This window comes from Falco peregrinus, chromosome 4, assembly GCF_023634155.1.
Source record: "Falco peregrinus isolate bFalPer1 chromosome 4, bFalPer1.pri, whole genome shotgun sequence".
In the NCBI taxonomy this organism is placed as follows: Eukaryota; Metazoa; Chordata; class Aves; order Falconiformes; family Falconidae; genus Falco; species Falco peregrinus.
Window position 1 is genome coordinate 8,021,608 of NC_073724.1, and position 22,985 is coordinate 8,044,592.

A 22,985-nucleotide genomic window follows, 5' to 3' on the forward strand; every position below is an offset into this window, starting at 1 on the left:
GTCTTTACATTGTCTTTTTCCCTGCCACTTGGAAATTATGAAAAGACATATTTACCCTCCTCTTAAACATCTCCTTCTGTTCTCTCCCATTTTATAGTATTCTGTGTATTTATTTCATAGCCTCTCACCCTCCACTTGAGGGACAGGCCATTCTCTCAAATCCACCTTATTAGCTTCACAAATGCATGGTACACCAAGGTCAAGGTATATGGGAAAAAATTCCTAGGGCTCAAAGCAGGTACAAAGAATGAAAATGCTTGAAATAAGGGCTGAAACAGTACATGCTCTAGGAGGGCATGCCTCAAAGAACCAGATTCACACAAAAGGGAAAAGAAAATGTTGCGCTCCAATTTAATCAAAAACCTCTGGACACAACAGCTGACTGTGCAGCCCTGGTGACCCAAAGAGTAATGTTGTTAGTTATATGGAAACAGCTGTTTTCAAGTTCCAACTTCCACTCCTCCCTACTTCCTCACCTTGCCCATGAAGAGGAGGAAATTGCCCATGAAGAGGAAGACACAAGCAGCATTTTTACAGATTCCTCCCCAAGAAATTCTCTAAAATGGAGTAAGAGAATTCCCTTCCTTTATTTGGAGCAACACACTTTTTTAAATAGCACATGCTGAAATGCAAAAAAAATAGTTTTCATTTTAAAGCAGCACTGGCACTTGGAACTTCGCACATCAAACAATCTCAAAATACATCTGAAGAAACAATACTGGAAACTACAACACACTTTTCCACAAAATCTAGATTTCAGCACAGTTTACATAAATTTAGTGGGAGTGGAATAGGCAAAGGTGCCCCAGTAATGCTTTAAGTATCCGCTGCACAACAGTTCAGTTGTGTTCAATTTCCACTTGAAAAAATACAGTTACCTGTGAAGGCAGACTACATTACACTACACTGTGTATTTTACACATCAGTAAACATTAAGAAATGTTTCTCTTATTTTAACAGCATTTTTGCCCATTTGTATACAGCATACTTTTAACTTGTGTCTTTAGTTGTGGTTTCCCTATAAACAAAAAGAGAGCATAAAAGTGATAGTACTTTTTTGTTTAATACCTAAATAGGTTCTGGCTACCTGCAAGTCCTATTGACTTTACTCTGCCACTGACTAGTAAAACTGTTCATCTCAGTAGCTCACTGTAGGCAAACCAATGTAAACACTGTATAATACACATTTGTATCTGGAAAATTGTTGGCCATTACATGACTCAGTTATTGTATTATGAAAAACTTCAGTTTTACAGGTATGAATGGCATAAATCACTAATCCAGCCCAGAAAACCTTAATTTCTTAAAAATTAAACAAAAAAAGTGAACATTTAAAGGTCTCCCCTCATCAGTACCAGAGTGTTTCAACAGAAAACAGTAACAGCTAATGCAGAATACAGCCACATATGCACATTTTCTCCACAAAACACAAGGTAACTGAGCTCCGCAGCCTTCACTAGATTAATTATTTCTCTACCCTTGTCCTGTGCAAACTCCAGCTTGCTTTGAACCAAAGACCTTTATGGTTCAAGTCCCAGGAGATGATGAGAAGGTGTTCTCAGTGGAGCAAACTTTTCCAGAGAAATCGCATTCTGATTTCAGAGAATTCATTTCTTTTGGCCTTTGGGGGAACACTGCAAGTCCCATGTATTTGTTCAAGTCCTTACCTAGCAAGAGCAGAATCCCTTCTAGGCTCTGTCAGGGTCATGCCGATCTTGCAACATCTGGCTGTGTACAGCCACATTGTTCACCTATTTTTAATTTTGTACATCAAGTAATTTTAACCCAATCTTTTAAAGAACACTGTTTGCCAGTCCCTTAAAACAGGAATTTAAGGGAAACCTTCAAGTAACACTGAGTCAATTATACAGAGTTAAAATAACACGTTGAACAACAAAGAAACAGTTGATTTCTATTAAACAAGAATATACAACTAGAAAGTTAAGGGGAGGTAAAGCTTAAAAGGCAGGAACGAAATGCTGTGTAGGCATGTGAACCACTTTTAACACTGACAGTAAAATTACAAAAGACATAAATAGGAAAGGCATCCCAAGTGGCACAAAAATAATTTTTATACATTTGAAATATGACATCTTATTATTCCGGGAAAGGTTAAAAAAAAAAAAGAAAAAGTAAAAACAAAAAAAGCTGCAGAGGACGAGAAAGAAATTCATTTAAGAGCAACCCTTCCATTTTGAACAGCCAGAAAACACTTCCAGCACCTACATCATAACTGCTCTCGTAATTAATTCAGCGGAGCAGTCAGAAACAGGCAATACTGCGACAGCCACTGTTCAGCAGTCTACACTTTGCTGTAAGGAAATTTTTCCTGAAGACAGATGCCACCCGGAGGAACAAAACCAGAAAAACAATCGGCTGCCTGACCAGAGGCAAGGCGAGGAGAGATTACAACTGCAAGTCTCTCTCTCCTCCCGAGACTCCCAGCCTGCGTTGGCAGAACAAACCTGCACGGCCCACAGCGGCAGCAATTTTCCGAAGGAAGACAAAGCAAGCTGCACTCTGGCTATGAGACAAGCAAAAAAAAAAAGCAGACTGGCCTCTCAGAAAGGGCCGCAAGAAGAAAGCATACGTGTTTCTCCCAACAGCAAGCACAACCACGCACGCTACTTTTTAGTTGCCTAGGATCACACGAGCATTCAGTGTGCACTGGTAAGACAGAAGACGGGGGGGCAGGGGAGGGTTTGCTCACTAATTTTTTTCAAGTGGATTGTCAGCAGTGATTCTCTGTTTAGGAAACCTGTGTTCTCTCAGCCTTCTGGGGAAAAGACCTGTCTGGGCCATGCGGTAACTCCCATGGAGAGCTCAGCCTTTAGACTTAACAGCTGATAAGCAGCCACAAACCTGACGGCATCATTTCCTTTCTGCTTTCTTAAACTGTATGTTAATGCACATCGGCAAATGCAGACCTATCTGGAACAATAATTAGTTCTGTTAATTAAACTCTCCAAGTATGGATGTGGAAGATACCCACAAAACTTGAATGTGAAATTGCATGCTGCAGGGCTACTCTCTTCCAGTGTGGGTACCATGCCCAGAAACAGAATCTGGGATCAGAGTCCTCAATCCTAGACAGCGGATTTCATGCAGCAGCTCCGAAGTGCAAAAGTCATTTATACAACTCTCTAGCCCTCGCCAACAATACCAACAGCTACTTCCAACGCAGTATCACAATATATGCTCATACAAAGTAACTCCGTAAACAGTTACTCTGGAAGTAACTCAAAAAATAGCCGGGGAATGTTCTCCAAACGTAAACCATGGGGAACAGGTAAGTGTAGACAGCTCACATCTCCCCAGGTACAGCTTAGGGCTACTTTTTAAGAAGTGCTCCAGGTCTAAAACCTTCCCCTGAGAACAAATCTTCCTGAATTCTGACACTACACGCACATCCGAAAATCAATGAAATGGAATCTTGGTCCATAAAATGAAGTATGGGCAGTGACATGCAGAATCGAACTCTACAACGATGAGAGTTATAAAGCCGGTATGTTTATTGTGGCGCCAGGTGCAAGGGGGATCGCTCCTCCTAACGTACACACTGTTTCACCAAGCAGTCCAATATGTATTATACGAAGTCATGCATATACATAAGGTTTCTGAAAATTCAGAATCTCCTCCCTCTGGCCCTCTTCAAGATGTACTTTTCACCTTCTTGGGCAGTTCCCTGAAGTTCTTGTTTTCTCTGCATATATTAGCAGTCTTCGTTATTTAATTTTCTGTTATCTTAAAACATTTGCTAGCTAACGATTAGTCCTTCCTTATTGTCCACTCTAAACATGTCAAGCTAATACACACCCACGGGCAAGGGTGGGGGCCTTTTGAGTAGGGAGTCACTGATTTACTACTACAACAATTATTTTACCCTAGTTTGTTTTCTTTTAAAAGTTAGCACATCCTCGTCAGAAGGCTCCTTATTTACATTCTTGTTGAGCTCATCTACACCGTTATTAACTGTCCCTTCTCCAAGTGCTAAGTGCTGAGCTCCTGCCCTTCCTTCTTTCTCGGGTGTTAATATTTCTGTTAGTTTTAGGTTTTCCACTGTATCAGCAGATAGATACATACAGAAGGAAGGATCCAATCTGAAGGAGTTTAGAATATGGCAGTAGTTCCACGCTATCTGGAAAGACTGTTGTGTGACGGTAAGCAGAAAAAGGAAGCAAATCTTATCAGAATACAGGTTTCCTGGCTTTCTTTGCTATTGTTGTTTTTAGCAAGAAATTCCAATGGAAGGGTTAATATTCCTAGAAGATAAAAAACCTGATCTATCAAGAATGGAAAAAAAAAACCCCAAACTAAACCAAAACCCTCAACCTATAATGCTCACTGTTAATGAAGTTAATAAACTGTGGGCACAGGAGACCTGGTTTCAGACTTCCCCATTGCTAATACAGGCAAGTCATAAGAAAACCAGAAAAGATAATTAGGCGCGCATTTGACCCTGATGGTACTTTTAACAAGGCAGTTCCACGCAGGAGGGAAGCACCATATCTAAATATCTTTATAGACTTGCCCTTAGTGCCTCAGTTTATTATCTGCACAAATCATTCCTGCCTCACAGAATATTGTGAAGAAAGATCATAAGGCTCGCAGATACTGCAGCTGCAGTGACAATAATCTAAACCAGAGACATGTGGCTTGATTCCAGTCCCAGAACAGAGGGGATCAGCGAGAAATCGCCTGAACGCAAGCTAAGTCTTTAAAAATCTCTACATCCAGATGTGCAACACCAAAAAAGTGGAAGGGTGGTGAAACCAAATAGGTTGTAATGAGTAAGAAATAAGCCAGATTGTGTCAGGGAGAATTGGTAAGGAAAATAAATATCAACGATGAAGAATTAATAGTTGGTGGAGGTTTTTTGGTATAGCATCGGGTTTTGTTTTGATATGGAGAAATGGTGTGAAATAGGGACAATGGACATCGATTGTGATTGTCTATGTCTGCTCAAGGAATGTGGGTATGGTGACTGGTCATGGGTGCGGTGTCTGGTCACAGCCACACAGCTTTCAGGAGACACCTACCCTTCTTCCTCTAACAAAGGGGCTATTTATAAAAAGGATGAGAAAAGGATGAGAGACATTCCAATGTTATCTAGAGGGAGTGCTAAGTCTCCTTGCTGGAGAAGATCAGATGGTCACAAGGACATGAATCACCTACAAACCTGCAAGACCACCACATTCCAAGGCAAAGGACTGATAAGCTAATTAACATACGAAGCGAGAGTAAGCGGGTTTAGGTAACGAATATGTATAGGCGTTAATTGAATATTCATTTGTTTTATTGTATAAATTGTGAGCTGGTTCGTCCCTTCGGGCATGCATGCTTGTGGAGGAGCCATCCCCCGTGCATCTGCGCGCAATAAACATACCTACTTTATAACTTTCGAGTTACAGAGTTTAATTCCATACGTCAAGTTTCTGTTGTTGTTTAAGGTTTTGTTGTTGTTGTTGGTTTGGTTTGTGATTAGGCTGGGGTGGTTTTTTTTCTGGAAGAAACAACTATATGTTTCACTTCAAAACCAAGTATGCAATCTTGAGAATAGCTCCCTGGCTTTGACACTGATAATCTGAATTGGGACAGCTGATTATGTATTGCTGTAATTTCTAGAGTCCACTCAGACCTGAAAAACGCAAGCAAGTACTGTTGAGATCAGACAGTCAAGTGACTAGAGAGAAAAGACCCCAAACTGACAAGATTAAATCAAGACTAATTTTACCAATTCCGTACAAAAGCCCCACAACTGGTTGCCACTATCTCAAACTATCAGGGCGGGGCAGGGGGGGTGAAAAGAAGGAATGAATGCTGTAATGAAACAGCTTGGCCAAGGTCACAGGGAAGGGGGTGGGGGTGGGGGGGGGGCGTGGAGAAAAGGAAGAGAAAGAAAAAAAAAAGCCAAGATACATCCTCCCAAAAACCCCCAAACACAACAGAGCTGGGGACAGAGGCCAACAGTCCCATGACCAGTCAAGGTGGTGAACCTGTCCTCATCTTCCTGATGACTCCAGAAACAGAAACACATGGAAAACAAAGATTCTTCTGTTCTAATCCAGGGGATGGTATACAGAGAAAAAAAGCCAAGTCTCCAGCACCACAAGTTACAGTGTATCAATAACCAGTGTAAAATGGCTGTGTGTTTATAGCTGTACAAAGTAATTCAGATTAGCTTTGTCCTTAATAAAAACAGATTACAGTAAAAAAGGTGTTGACTGTTCTTATATGTGGACACTGTGTGCCCTTCAAATAAGTAGCTAACATAAGGTAATTTTTTTGTATATAAAGTCCTGTCTTGTCTTTTATAATGCCCCGTCAGGACAGACCACACTGTCATGGCAAAACAGAGAGGTAGCCATCTCCCAAACCACTGCAGCCACTAAAGAGGATTCTTTACTGAATGTGGTTGAATGGATTTTGCTCCATCAATTTCTAATCAATTTAACGTTTTGTTTGCCCTTAGAAAGCAAAACATCAAGCCTCAGTACACAAAACCTCCTCTTCACAAGACTGATGAAGAGATTAACATACAGCAGGATGGTAATAAACTTTGAAAGTTTTACTCAGCGTTCAAAATCCAGCATGCAACACAACCTTTTTGCAAAAGTTTCTGTTCTATGCTGCTGCCTGACAAAATGCTAAATACAAGAAACAGGGAAGTTAAACATAAAAATAATAATCTCTGTGCTATAACTTAAAGCAAGCTAATGAAAAAGAGCCCATTGCAGTGGCAGAGAACTCAGAATGCTAGACAATTCAAAGACACAATTCCAAGCGCACGGAGTCTTGCTTATTGCTGTCTGCAAACCAAAGAATAAAAAAAGTAAAATTTACTGAGTTAAAGCAAATAGAATTTTTTACATTTTGTTGATGAGGATGAGAGTAGTTATACAGCTTTAAAGCTCTGCTAGGAATATAATAAGAAATATTAGCCCTTTGGGAAGGAGCAGATGATGTAATGGACTGCTTATCCTGGACTGACCCCATGAGAATCTCAATGACTAGAACAACCAACCTAACATTTCCGAGCTCTGATAAGCAAGCCTTTCCTGAATGACTAAGGGTTCAGAATGAAGACATACCTGAGAAATTTCTGGCAGCACCAGTGCAAAAGAAATAAATTCCATTTTCACACTACAGGAGAAAGCTTGAAGTCTAGAAACCCTTTTAATCTAAGTATCAAATATTCAGTCTGTAGGGCTCAGTCGCATATGGTGGCTTGGCACTTACACTAAGGAGCATTCAGGGTATCACACAGGAATGCTGAGATCTTGAAAATGTAGCTGCAAAGTGACAATCTTGACAAGAGCTGTGCTCAAATCAAAAAAACTTGAAAACCAAAAACCTCTTTTAAAAGAAGTCTCTTCCAGGGAGTCACAGGAGTTTAGCTCAAAAGACTGGCATGGAGGTTGGAGAGTGATTTGGTCCTGTGCCAGCACAGCCACCTGCTGACAGCATCCCGTGACCCCACCGCTGGCTCGGGAAGAGGCGCTGCCATTTGAACAGTCGGATCCTTCCCCTCCTCCATCTCCACATTTCTCTATCAACTTGAGGGACTGCTGTCCCGAGGAGGGTGAAATCATCTTGCTGTTCTAACTGAACAGCATTAGTCTTTTCTTGTTGGGCAAGTCTCAGAGGAGAATGGTAACAGAGCTGGCAGAAGCACACGCCTGGCAGCGGGAAGCATAGGATCTCTCATACACTGCAGCTGTTGGAGCGTGGTGTTAAGATTCATAAAGCCATCTACATTTTTATCTAGAAACCTGCAGTTCCACAACCCTTCGCAAGAGCAGATCTAGGTGTATTTTCAGCTGGTTTAAAGATTGGGATCTCTGCACATCTCATTCAGTGCTTTTTGAGGCGATGGCATGGATCTCAACTGAAGTCTGTTTTCGCAAGTGCCAACATCGTGGTGCAAAATCATTCTGAAGACGTCACCACTTCTGAAAAACATTTGGCTTATTTCAAGGGTAGCAATGTAAGTGTTTGCCATTGTGGGCCTCTGGCTCAAGGTGCTTTCGCTGAAAATTTGCAGTTCCTATGCAAGCAAGCCATACACAAACTAAGCCTCTTGCTAATATAATCTTTCATTACTAATTTCAAGAAGCCTTCAATGGAAGCCACCAAGTCTTCACTTCTACTGTGTCACTGGTCTTTACACAGAACTTACCAAAGAAAACTCATTATTCAGGTCTGGTTCGTGCAGATAAAAGATTGAAAATCCAGTGGTCTATTCTGGGTGTACACTATGTATTCTTAAAGAACAAAGACAAAGAAGAATACAATCTAATAGACTTTACAAACACAAGTTCTCTACCCTATGTTCCTGGGAAAATCATTCTCCTATTAGTGTTGGAAGGAATACTCAGAAGCTGCCACTCACTGTTTATTGTGTTGGTAAAATGTATTTATATTTAAGTTCCTTTTCATCTTTATAGAAATTCCAAGTAGCATTAATATCGTATTATTAAACTGCATGACACAGCTCCACCTACCTCAGAAACTATTCCCCTTACTCTGTGCAACAGAGCCTTTTAGTCCAGTGGTTCACAGACTTGTCAGCGGTGGTAAGTGCATTACACTCCGTGCACACCACAATTCCCAACAAAAGCATCTCTCTGCTAGAGATCGGTAGTTAACACTCATCAACAGTTGCTGTAGCTGAACTGTGGATGTGACAGCTGCATCTCCTCACCCACTGTTCTCCTTCCAGCAGCTGCTGCGACCATCCTGGCACAGCCAAGACCCGCGTTTGCCGCTCGGGCCCAGGGTAAAGATCTGCTCCCAGTGTCAGCCGCGGATCACTCTGATCAGTGAACAAAACTGTCCCCACAGGCAGATGGGGAGGGAGGGTTTGGCTCCGATTTGTGAGGCTGGGGAAGATGACTACAGGTACAGCTCCATGATGGAGTAAGAGGACATAGGTTAAGTGACAACAGGAGAGGCTACATGACAAATGGTGCACGGGGAGGGGGAAGACAGAACAACGGTTCATCTTCCATACTCAGGCAGCTGTAGCTACTGCCATTAATCACAACATCCACATCTACCACAAGTATATGTACCACTGCTACCTACAGAGTATTGTACCACAACACCTGAAGTCAGAGATTCCATTTTAGACAATCCATTCTTGCACAAAATACAGATCAAAATAAGCCAATTATACACTGAAAGTTCATTAAATGCCAGCATCACCTACCCACACACACACAGCAGGAAGCCAAGTAGGCCAATTACAAGTGGATGGGGAAGTGAGTTTAATACCTTTGCAGGGAAGTGGGTGTGTAAAACCTTGCATATACACAAACTGAATAAAAATGTGATTACAATCAATAAAATTTATTGTAAAAATTTCTTATGCAACGTGATCAACGGGAAGTGGAGGGGTAGAGAGATGGTCATCAAATTTGCCATGAAAAGTCAGATTTCAGGGTGGATTTTTCTTGCATTGTAATCCACAAGAAAGACTGGTGAGTCATTGTTATTTCTTTAAGTAGCCTTGTTGACATTTTCTCTGGAATTACTATGCTCATAACAGTATATGCTTTTATGAGCATATACTCCAGGAGGTGAGGTGGTAGCATTAAGCAGTGCCAAAAAATAAAAATAGCGGGGGACATTTTGTTAATCTTTACATACTTAACTGTGTTACACATGCTAATAAAAATACTTCACGTCAGTGAAAATGCAGAACTAGAATACGAAAGCAACCACAAATACCAAACCAAATAGAAATCCTTGAAAATCATTTATTTGGAAATGAGTATAAGCTGGGAGAACATAAATTCCAAATTCCAAGAAATAATTGTACGCTTTACAAATTTCCAGACAACTCAGGCATGAATTATGCTATTCCAGATCAATTACTTTCACTGTTCAAGAAAACTACGCCATAAAAACCAACTCCCCCAAAAAAATGTCTTTTACACTATTAGCAAATTTTCTCATTTAATTACTAAAAAGTTTAGGTGCAATTTTAGGTTTAAGATACGGTGTTTTACCATGGTTTCAGGGTTTTTATATGCATGCATACATTTCAGTGCTATTTTTATGCTTCTCTTCAGTAAGAAGGGCCTGATTGATTTCTTTTTAAAAGATGCACACTAGAAAGTCCATATTTTAAATCTGTCTTGGTCTGAACCTCAGTAGCTGGTACTTTTCACCCAAACTCTGGAACAGAGAGTTCTCCAAAACAAAGAGAAATAAATAATCAAGAAGGCTTAAAGAAAAGATTTCTATAGCTTTAAAGTCTTGTGGCATACACTTCCTCATAACTCTTGATTTAGATCTATTTCCTAGCTTGTTTTTTGAAACAAACAGGAAGAAATGATGAACTTCCCCGAGATGTGTAGCTGGGGCACAGAGGCAACATGTTGAGAAGAAAACATCTGTATTTCCTTCCCATTCTCTTCCACCTGAAATAAATTCTTTGGCTGCAGTTTGTCTTCTTTTCTGGAAGCATTTACACAGTATCTAATGCTATCCACCACCATGACTACCCCTGGGGCTTTTATGAGGGTGGGAACAATCAGTGTAAGAATTACTAGGGACATCAAAGAGACAAAACATTTATTGAAGAGGGAAGAGGAAGCGAGAGTGTGAGGTAACGAGGGTCCTACTGTATTTACCTTATGTGCCAAGCATGTGGACAGCAATAAAAACCATGTAGGGAGCAATTTTGGTCAGAGAAAGAACACGGCAGCCTAATGGGAGGCCTTTGTTCTTCAAAAGGGTCTCCTTTTCCCCTTTTGTGCTTCACTTAATTCATGGCATCTGAGCTGCTCTTGAACTTGACAGACAGAGAGAAGGAGGGGGGAGAGATGGAGAAAGGGGGAGACAGAGACACAAAGAAAGAAAAAAGAAAAAAGGACTTCAAAGAGTTTTCCTTTGAAAATTCAGTTGTGCTGTATGCATTGCTGAAGGTTTTAGATTCAAAAAAAAGGGCAGAAAACATTTCATATAATTTCATCATGGGGATAAATTGTCCAATGCTCTTATTAAGAAAGCCAGAAGAAAGGAACAGAACACAAATTTTAAAAAAATAAATCTCTCTGAGCTACAGAATATAAATAAAATAGAATTACTCCCCTGGGTGCTTTTTATTTATTTTCATGTTAAATCTTATTCTCAATAGATCCCAATACATTTATCAAAATCTTATCAAAAACACCTGGTTTCCAGCAGTCACCTGAAAGGCATACATCTTCTATACAGCCCCATCAGAATTCCCAGCACAGCGATTCCTGCTTGGACTGCCGCACAAGAGCATCGGAACAGCCAGCGCCATCTGAGGGACGAGCTCACAAATGAATACCGACCACATCCCTCCAGTGCAATGCAAGGCTGCTCTATGCAAACGGTTCAAAAATCACAATTTTCTGAAAAATTCTTTAACGCTACTTACAACAACAAGAATCAACACATTAATTCTTTAAAAGACAAAGTGGCTTGAACTTGGTTATCTAAAGAAAAAAAGCTAGGGTGTATCTGAGACAGGCTTCCAAGTTCAGTCCCCTCCTCTCTGAATTGCTTGAGCATGCTCCGATAGCTCGCTAACAGCAGTTAATATTAGTTCTTGTAATATATTCGGCTTTTCACCCTCTTTAAATATCCATGCCATAGGCGATATTTATATGAAATAATTCATAACTGCAGGCCGCACTTTTCTCAAGCATCTTTTTTCCTCTGCTAGACCACCTCCTCCCCTCAATACTGTGCATCGACTATTCACATATAATTTATATATTCCTTTGTGGATCTTTATCTATGATGTATATACTGAAAATGTTTGTCAACACTATTCCTAATAGAACATGAAACTGCAAAATGTAGAGAGATTTATGTGTTCATATCACACTAAATTATTAATAATTGGTTTAAGCTGATTCAGTAAGATTTTTAATACATAAGGATCTAAAGCTGTCCCTTATCAACAATTAACCCGCCTGTCCTGATTTACATATTCCCACAACATAAGCTTCTGCCTCTAGCACACGACTTCCAGAGTACAGAATATAACTGTAAATCCATGATGTAACTTTCCTACTTGATAATGCTCTTTTACTTTACTATTCTAATTTGAGAACAATCTTTTCTTTATCTGAACAAAAAAGGTACCAAAAAAATCAAAATTTTTAAATTAATTCCCTAACTTAATCCAAATTTCCTGCTTTTTCAAATAGGACTATAAAGTACATCCATTTTTAAGGATATATACTTTACTAAGCCTGCACAAGGTTAATTTAAAAGTCCAAATACACAACTAGGTTATGCAAATTATACAAAAACACTGGCTTATAAACTGAGAAGCAAATAAGTCTTCAGCAGATTGCCAGTGCAGCCACTGACACAGCAATTAGTTGTTAATATAGTTGTTACTATCCTTCATAAAGAGGTTTGTCTCACATTGGCAGCATATTTATGAACTATTACACTACCTTTAAGGTAACTTGGGAAACACCATGAAATATAATTAGTAGAAATGGGTTGGTTTTTTTCCACAACCTTATTTTCTATTATTAAGAGCTGTGTTTTCAGAAGTAATTGTGTTTTTAAAAAAAAATTGAAGGAATTCCACTAGAGAATTACAAAACCTGTACCTATTACGTCAACTTTACAAGCCACACTGAATGAATTTCAGATTATAGATACTGAGTAGAAGCAAAAACTATGGAAGTAAAGCCCTTACAGAGGAAGTTAAGTAACTGAAGATAAAAATTCAATCTGTTTTGTGCACCAGAAGTGTCTTTGAGTATTAATTAAATTTATAAAACACTTTGAATAGTGACAGTGTTACAGCCATATAAAGCAGACAGCACTGGAATACTTCTGAGGTATTAATTATAGAAATGTAAAATACTTGAGATCACTACTAACGTAACTTTGGGTAGAAGAGTTGAATCCAAAGATGCTGCTGCCTTCTCTTGGGACTTGTTTGCCCCCACACCACACCTGTTTATTTGCAAGAGGAAGTTTACCTTTGCCACCCAAAAGTCTCACACATACCTGAGAACTGCAGTCACAAGTATCTGGTGATGCTGGACTGCATTTAAGCTCCTACAGATGGCAAATCAAATATATTAATGACTACAGAGGCTTCTGGCCATTTCCAGGAATTCTCATCAATTTAAGAAAACACACACAAACAAAAATTACCTTTATTCTGCCAAAACCCAGAGTTCTGACCATCTTAAACATGCCATTCTGTGAACTGGCTCATCCGCTAAGTTTTCATATATTATATTTAACCAAAGTTTTTCTTATGTTTGGGACATTTCTAAGGCTGAGTTCATTTAGGTTAACTCTTCAAAGCCTATATACGAGTCCATCTTGCAGTCACCTTCTTCTCAGAACATTCCTAGGATCCCTCTCCTCCTCTGGCTCAATTTCATGGAACTTTCAGAAAAAATTCTAAATACACCTACCTGCCTGTCAAATTGGTCAAAATCAATCAACAGATTAGAAAGTTAATCAGGAAACTGGAAACAAAGGCACTCCACTACTTCAGAAGCAAAGTTAAAAATTAACTCTCTCCTGAAAAAAAATTCAGTTTGTACAAAACCTTTCTTCTGGCTTAAGCCAAATAGTTCCAACAACCAATTTCTGACAATTCTCAGCCAAAAGTAAGATGGAAAAACTAGTTTTACAGAGCAGAAAATTTCAAGTATATGGACAGAAAATACCAAATACTAGACAACCAATACCTATCATGATGGTATTGACTGATGTAAGAGTCAAACCACTCATCCGGTAGACTGGTCCTAAATCATTTTATCACATGCACGTTGGAGAAAAATGTGTCACCCACAGCTTCTGAAGAAAAGACTTCTAGAGTGCAGATATCACTTAATATTTGGGGCAACAAGCAGAGTATAGTCATATACCACACTTGAAGCAGTCATTGAGAAATAGCTTATAAAGCAACCCAAATAAAATATACTGCATTAATCCAGCATACAGATCACAAAAGAGAAGTCATTCATCATGACACTGACTGGAGGCAGCAGCTGTATTATTTTAAAGTTAAAAAGAAATCTCATTTGTTTATTTTGTTAGTGCAGCTTCCAGGCATATGCTCACTTAGCTTTCAGATGGGGAATATGTATATTGTATAAATAGCTTTCATACAGTCTTCCTTCTCCTGTGATGCGCACAGCAATCAACTGTCCACTTAGAGGCTTTCTATTCTAGAAGTCACTATGTAGATTATGTATTTCATTTTAAACTACTTACTTCCCTTAATTGTGCATGTCCACTGGGAATATTTCAGTGAATGTCTGCAGAAATGTTGCCACGCTACCAAAAACAGGTAATTGCTCTGATTTTTTTTATTTTACTTTAAGATACATCAGATTTCAAACCTACACTAGACTGTAAGTAGTAAAAAATAGCAATAATCATCCTGCCTCCACATTCTCATCCTCTTTTCTAATATTCTTTCCTAATCAAACCACAGCCCCAAAAAGATGAATGAGCATGAACTCTAGGCTTCCTTCCTGCTGGTGTCTGTAGAAAAAGCAAAATTACAAAATCAAACCAGAACTGGAAGCAATCAGGCAAAACATTTCTTCATTCCAAAGCTACTTCACTAATACCAGATTGCTTCTTTAGAGAGAACCTCAAGCAGACCAGGAACAGCACCATGCTAAGCTTAAGTAAATACGGGTTATTACACAAAGTTCTGGACTTTCCACCCTCTCCTGATGTCTGTACGCTTGACCTTACCACTGCGCTTGCCTAGCAAGTGGCAGCAAGAATCAATCTAACAGAAGCCTGGTGGTGGGTGGGTGTCAGCAAAAATAAAAGGAATACTGGATGGGCATGGAAACATGAGATCCCCCGCCTGCTCAGCAGCGACCCACACTTGTGTCAGTCTACAAAAAAAAAAAAAAAAAAAAAGGCACCACAGAGCTGGCCATCATACTGGTGCCACTGCGTCCCAAAACAGATTAAGCCGGGCTGTGAGTTAGCTGCATAAGGATGAAGTGAAGGGACAAGATTTCCCCAAGAGCAAATGGTCCCACTGCTTCCCCTAGTTGATACAGAAGAAGAAAATCAACCCTGAAAAGAGGGACATATTCCCACTCAATCAGCAAATTAAACCAGTTACATTTTAATTGTTCAGTTACAAAACAAAACACTTGGGGAGCGACAGTATGAAAACTAACAGTCGAAGGCAAGGAGATCCCCTTCAGCAGGGGCCAAATATCAGATAAACTGTAACATGAAACTGCACTAGAGGTAACATTTCTGCAGGATTTAAGAGCCATCATATAGATAAAACCCATTGTAAAAAAAACAAAACAAAAAAAAAAACCTACACAAAACAACACACCATCAAAAGAAAAAAAAAGTGACACCTTCATCAAACCCCAAAGTACAAATCCCTCAACTTGGTTGGGACACAACCCTGTAACACGACAAGTTCTATCACTGTTTACTTTCAGTACCCCTAAATATTTATATACATGCCTGTGTCAAACTGAGTTTACCTGATAGATGTCATATCTGCATGTCTTTTCCACCCACTCTCACTACATTTTTATACAACAGATTCTTCCATGGAGGCATATTTGAGGGATATAATCTGCCCTTCTTTGCAGTGGAACAAAAACACACTTACACTTGCTCTACCTGCTTCCATTTTCTGGGCGCTTTGTTAATTAGCAAGTCCTGAATGATCATGGGATTCTGCAGCGATATTAAGTCAGTTATTTCTTCTTGCAGGATTTGTCAGTTCCAAAGTCAATGTAAAACCCACTGTGTTTGAACAAGTGGCCAATAGCTATTCCCATCTTTGCAACTTTTTCCATAAGGTAAGAATGTTTCTTAAAGAAGGAAATGCTGCCTAGGCAGCTCAGCTTCTCTTACGTGCATATTCTTACCCAGAGACAGACTTGCTACTGATGCTAAGGAAGCACAAGAACGCTGGGCAGCTGCTGTGTGAGCTCTCCCTAAGCCAACAGTGCCACCCATCTCCAGCACTGTGACGGTAAGCCCTCCTGGTTTTGGCCTCCCTATCCTCCTCTCTCAGCAGCTGCTGCTGTTGGAAAAAGAGAAGCTATTGTTTGAGTGAGATGGACACACTGCCGCTTACACAGAGGTCGGATTAGATAGCGCTTCTGTCCCCCAAATCAGGTACGGTGTAGTCCACATAGAGCACAAGCTATCAAGTAGCCTCAAACTCTGCTGAGTTTACATAAACTTCCCAAATCTGATAAGGCAGAAAACCAAGGAACCACATCCTTATCTCACACAGTCAAATAAAGCTTATGAAAACGGTAGCCTTGAGACCTACAGCTTCAGCGTAATTCAAAAGCTTCAGTTAAATGGCACTATAAAAACTATATATTGTTTGACCACATCTTGATAACACCACATTCTATTTTTTGCACCAGAAGAACACTATCTCCCTGATACCTCCTTTAAAATTACTCTACCAGAAGAGTCTACCTCTTGTCTTGGCATGACACAACTTCCATGGCAACTAACAACACCCTTCATGCTTATTTTAGAGAAGCCAGGTGATTTATAAAGGAAATTAGAGTAGAAGGAACAACTTCCCTCATGACAAGGCTTTTTGCACCATGCACTAATGGGTGTTTAAACAAAGACTGACTCATTTCCTCTCGATTTATTCAACCTTGTTTTACTATACTGAAATGGCAATAGCAGACATTTAACATCACCTTTATTTTAGCAGCAGCTGATGAAGGTATCGCAGATACATGATGATTGCTTCACAAAAGCAGCAACTCCTACCAGGCAGTTTACAAATGCCACCTAGGAAAAGTGTTCCTCAAGTACTTCTGCCAAGTGCTTACCTTTCGCAATTCACTGTTACTGACTCTTCACTTAGCTATCCCCATGTATTAGTAACTGATTTGGGTGAATAACGAAGGATGCTTTTAAGAGCATTTACTATTAATTCAGTCAGAAAAGCATGCTGCTACAATAGCTTTTCTATCCGTAGGGCATTTCTTTTTCAGGAATCTGACATAACAGAGCCAAAGCTTTCTTGATAGCCATACTCTTCTATTCTTATTTTTGATAATTCAAAACAAAAGATTCCTGTCATCAGTGCTCAATTACTACATCTGTGAACTTTAAGTGTCAGTGAGCTCCAAAATATCCAAGAGAACTATCCAAAGCTAACTGAATAGCACAATGCAGATATCTGACAGCAATGGGAAGACCAAAGCATGAACAAACAGTGTAATAAAAGCCAAATCCTGCAAAGGGTTATTGTAGCTTGAATAAGACTGTGAAAACTACAAATCGAATATTGAATAATATAAAGCAGACTGGGGATTCAGATGAAAAAAATCTGAATTAAAAATTAAATTTAAGACACTTGCTATTTCTTGGGCAGGAAAAGTAAAAGGACATACCTTTGTGTACTGAGCCATATCCTGTCAGAAGCATCTTTTATCAGGGGACAATAGTAGGGATTACTTACTCAAGCAATACTCAACTGAAATATTAGGGGAAGAAAGACAAAAATTATCTATGACTGAACATTTATTCAGTATATTTTATCTAATGATTGCAGGGGTTTTTTGTCTTTTTGTTTGTACTTGAAAGAAGTGAAAGCAAATAAAAACCTTACAACTTGAGAAACTGAGGAACATGTAAGCTAGGATGCTTAAAATGCCATTTGGAGGCAGTATAAACCAGTGAAAAACCTCTAAAGTCCTAACCTCAGTTCTCTGAATTTACTCATTAACATATTTAAAAGCAGCATACTATTATTTGACTTTGTAATAAACCCTTAATTTTAACAATTTTTTTTTAATTTCGTTTCATGTTTTCCTTTGCTGTGGAACCTAGCATCTCAAATTTTCCCTTGCTCTGTCAAAACACAAGTTTGTTGCCAAAACAACAGGGCAAACCACTTCTTTTAATACATATTCTGTATCTTATTTCTTTGCTTCTCAGTTAACAACATGGTATTTATCCCACTGAACTGGTTTTCTTATTTCTTATCTCACAATATCCAAAACCTTAAACAGCGAGCACGTTATGTATATGAATACCTTTAGCTGAATATGTGCAAAGTAAACGCATGCAACCTTTCCTTGATGTAGGAAGAGTTATGTCTATGAAATACCTTTAGCTGAATATGCGCAACCTAAATGCATGCAGCCTTAATGTAGGGAAGAAACAGCAGCACCTCAGGGCAGAATTTTGTTCAACTGAAAAGGGCAAAAATCTGCTAATATTTAGGAAACTACCCCCTCAAGGAATTGCAGTTGAGACAAAAGAATCCCCAACCAACAATAAAATTAAAATTTGGTGATGGTGGCTAGATGCCAAGAATTGCAATGCTCCTGCAATAGACAGTGCCTCTCTGTTGCTGGCTCCAAGATCAAAGCTCAAAGACCTGGAAGCATCCGACTTGGAAAGCAGAAAGACAATGCTAAGACCTTGGCTTTATTATGCCCCTTTGAAAGACTGAATTTTTCTGCTTTCAGCAAATTTCCACAAGCACACCAAACTTCTGGTTTGGAAAAGTTAACATCCAGCCTCTTTTCATTGCGTAGGGCTGCTGTACAGTGCTACAAAGGAATCTTTAACCATCCCTACTCATCCCCGTTCCAGCTTTTATTCTTTCATTCATACAAACCTTCAAGTTTCACCAGAATCCTGATGATCGAACATGCTGTTCCCCAAGATGTACATGCAAAAGTAAGTTTTAAACTGCGAATTAATTACAATAGCATTTCTAGACACTCTGTTACTGTCGCAGTATCATTTATTTGAGATACTACAGCTAAAAACACATCCTCCTTTCAGGTGAAGAGCAACTGCGTACTTAATATTGTTGCTGGATTAGATGTGTTCGTTTCATAGTGCTGATGGAAGCCAAAGCTGTCCAAGTTTTATAATGGCATTCCCCATTCTGAAATGAAACAAAGCAACCGGAACTATGGCTACTTCATAGAAGGACAATTCTTTACCTTGTGATATAATTTCCCCTCAGTTGCTGTTAAACAGCACACTAAAGATATTTGTTGGATAAGGGCAAGCAGTCTTTCCACAGAACAGCTGACACTCCATCAAACAGAAGAAGAGTCCAGAAGGAGTACTCATTTCTTCTCCTTTGCACACGAGGATTATTGATTATGGTAGCCTTGAGACGGAACAGCGGGGTTCTCGGCAAGAAAGTTAGGAAGTGCAATGCCATTTCTCAATATTTGTCCATTCAGTTTTACCTTGAATTAAAGCATGTCATACTGATAAAACTCCTCTAACAAGCAGAGTGCATTCTTGCTGTATTAGTTTCACATTCGAGACTTCAGAAAGGTAAAGAGTACCTTTCAACTACTACTCAATTGAAAGGTGATCTAACTGCCATCATCTGAAAACCCAGGGAAGGGGCATTTTGAAATTACTGATTTAAATACCAGCATGCCTTATTTTGCAGCAAAGGCATACAGAAATCTGTTTCTACTGCAAATGTTAAGTTCTGGCACTCAAATGTGGCTTTGCACTGTGCTGCCAGTTTAAAATCCCAACTTGTAATGCATTTACAGACTCTCTATTCCTACAGAGACATTCTAAGGGCAAAAAGCTTCCTTGCTAGAACACTATAAATACAAAATAGGCTTTTATTACTGTAAACTTGGACTACCTTTTCAAGTCAAACAGTCATAAGAGTTTGTATGCCAAACATTTGTTTCTGCTCCCTGGAAGCAGTCTGGCTAGCACAGTTTTTTCCCATGCTTAAGTCTCTGTAACAGTACCATCTATCCTTACCTGACCAGCCTGTGTCTGGAGAGCTTTTGTGTGTCTAGAAGCGACACCAGGTATTATGCAGCTTCCTGTCCCAATTCCCATTTCAAAACACTTTTTCCTCAGTTATAAGTATAACACACATCAATACTGCTGCTCAAAGTCATCAAAAATACTATTTTTAGGAAAAGAAACTATATACACAAAGGCCATCATCTGCCTTAACCACCCAATGACTCGCTACATAAAAATCAGAGTTGCCTAGCAGAAGCACTATATCCCAGTGTTGCCCAAGTGGACCCCATTAAAGCCAACACAATCCAGTCACTCCAAATGGAATGCAAAGCATCCTGTAGCTGGAGGCAAGCTCTCCCGGTACTTTTTAGACAAAACAACGTATTTCAGGCTAAGAATTTTATCCAAGTATTCTGATCTAGTCACTCTCTTCCAAGATCACAGGTGGAAGAGCTGATGCTCTTATGACCAATACACAAAGTCAGGAGCCAATCACTTCAGATGCAAAATTTTTCATCTATCAACCTGCAAGCCTGGATGGTTAAGGACTTTCCTCAAACCCATGAGACAGAAATGAGAAGCGGGGGCGGAATTTTACTGACACTCCTGGTAGGAACATTTTCACAGAAAAAAAAGGAGCCCACAAAATACTCAAATCATTATTTAAATGTGACCAATCCCACCTCCCACCCCCTCCACTGGCAAAAGAAAACAGTAATTGAAGCCTAGCAATACATCTCTCACTCCAGCTTTTTATTCACCGGTGGGCTGGAATGCCCTTGTGCAGGCACTACTCCATCCTAAGCACCCTGCAAACACTTGGCATGGCTTAATTTTTGTTTTCATTTTACTTGGGCTTCAGGGGGAAAAGAAAAAAAAAATAATCTTTCTAGAAAGATCATTAAAATTAATTAATCAAAAATAAAGTGAGATGGGGGGACACACCTGAAAATAATCAGAAATTGTGTTGACCAAACTAAGTTTGCATCACAGACTACAAACAAACCTCAGAGGAAAGTCATCAGAAGAGGAATGACATTTTTATGATATTTTATGATAAAGATGAGGGGTGAACATAAGAGAAAAATGAGAGGAAAACTGTGTAAGGTTTCACTCATACAAGCCAAAAAAAAAAAAAATCCATCTCTATTCTTTCCCTTCTGAAAGGCCAGAAAGAATAAAATACTCCAGCTGTTAATTTTAAGATGGCTTTGCTTTCTTTTTTCTTTTTGGAACTTGAAAAGTGATTTCAAACCAGTTCTTACCGTTTCCTCCCCTCATTAGAAAATTCTGATCACACAACTAAAAGCACTGACACCTGGATGAACTGAACTGCTTGCCAGTGTTACAGCAGGAAGAAAAGAGGAGGAGAATTCATCAATTGCACTACTGAATATGAGTTCATTTATACAGAAAAAATGCGCATCTTATTGAATGAAAGCAATATGAAAGGAAAACGCCTCTGCAGCAGCACATCATACTAGTATTTAAACAGTCAAGTGTTCAGGGTATCTTTTTTAAACCTAAAAAGGAAATAAATCCAATACAGCTTCTCAAGCACAGGTTCTGGAACAGAAAATATCTGTAACATTCCATGTTCTTCCTAACAAATCTGTATGTCTTCTCCCTGTTGTAGACACTGAACAAATTAAAATACAAACCCGCCAACTGAGCTCAACCAGTTGAGTTATATAGTGTCCAGATTTTTTATTTCATTCTGGATCAAAGAACTATTACAACGTATGTGCATTTAGTAAAGCATGATGGTAAAGGGAGTTCCTTTATCTCAAAAGAGGTCTGTCACATGCACAATGCTCTACATGCTCTCAGAACTGAAATCGTCCCTAGAAATCACATATGGAACCTTGTGATCCTCTCAAAACTTAATAAATGCTGTTATCTCTGCCATAAGGGCTGTGGACAACTGCTTTAAAGAGAGCATTTCAAGGATACTTCTCTTCAGTCTGACCAGATATCAACTTTATATGTTTATTATCCTCATTCTATAACGAATTGTTGCTGTCTACATATGAAAGAGTGTTTATTGTAAACATCATTGTTTTTTCTACTCAATACTGAGAGGCAGAAGCATATGCAAACACCACAAATTTGGGGAGCCAGATGAAACATCAATCTCTGCCTAAAATCTTGAGGCTGCATTACTTGAACCTGCACTTACCTCTTTTTTGATTACATATATTAATTGATAACTGAATAACAAAAGAGTAAGTCCACTGACCCTAAGGTTTCTTCTTCACAGTTTGTGACTTTTCTCTGAAGAAGCATTTACTCCAACAAAACTCTGCAATTACAAGCAGGCAAGTAACTCTACTACACCAGAGACGCAGATGTTAAGTTCACCCACATGATGCATAATTTTATAAAGAGTATGCAGAGTACTCTTTTCCTACAAACCTGTTTTCTCCTGCTGTATCTTCCTCCAAACACTTTCTGATGGCTTATTGCCCTGCCTTTGTGCTTCCTCTCCCCAGAATCTTTCCTCCATCATAGCACTGCAGCAGAAGTAAACATGTGTGTTTGGTAAGCAAGGGAAGAATTTTAAGCAAGGCATCAAAAATAAAAGGGTATAAAAGCATCATCTCCTTTCCTAAGCCCCCAAAACACAAAATCTTTGAAAGTTAAGATGTGCTTACTACGCACGGTAATCTTAATATACTTAATGCCTACTATTTGGAACAAAAGTCACAAACAAAAGACCACCTGAGTCATCACCTACAGTGACTGCAGAGGGAGCCTCAGGAGCTAAGTCACCACAGGTTCAAATTAGTTAGGAATAAATTCCTAGAGCTCTTTGAAGAAAGACGACGCAGTTAACCTGCTTTGGGTTTTTTTTTTATTTATACAGACAACTTTATCAAACCTTTTCTTGTTAACCATCTATTTTACTTTTTAAATATAATTTGTATGCGTTAATGGAAAAGTTATTTCTCAAAATTAACATCCGCTTTTAAAGAGAAATTCAGGACTCAAAAATGTGCTTATCCTAACACCATTCCCATAACAGCCTTGAAAATTCTGAAACTGACATCACAAACCTTCACCTTTCTATTCAAGTGGGATATTGGGACAGTGTTTCTTTATGTTTGTGCCTTAAGTACAGTACCATCTACAGTGCTCTGGGACAAAATAATATGCACGGTAACACAGTACTCCAGCCACTAACAGTATGTATCTGTTTCAGTAATATCACAACTTAGTGCCAA

The 22,985-nt window shown here is 39.2% G+C and overlaps 1 protein-coding gene across 12 annotated transcripts in view; it reads right to left on the minus strand.

The window, feature by feature from the left end:
• The window catches only part of POU2F1 (POU class 2 homeobox 1), a 123,060-nt gene that overhangs the window by 82,911 nt on the left and 17,164 nt on the right, over window positions 1–22,985 (minus strand). For 10 of the 12 annotated variants that reach the window (XR_008747012.1, XR_008747011.1, XR_008747010.1 and 7 more), the window contains exon 1: window positions 22,177–22,282. The exons of the other annotated variants lie outside the window; for them this stretch is intronic. Coding sequence is in view for 5 of the 10 variants with exons in the window: in XM_027784624.2 (XP_027640425.1) it covers window positions 22,177–22,270 (94 nt within the window). In the remaining 5 variants the exon portion in view is untranslated. Of the gene's footprint in view, window positions 1–22,176; window positions 22,283–22,985 lie in introns of those variants that run through there. 12 annotated transcript variants of the gene reach the window in all.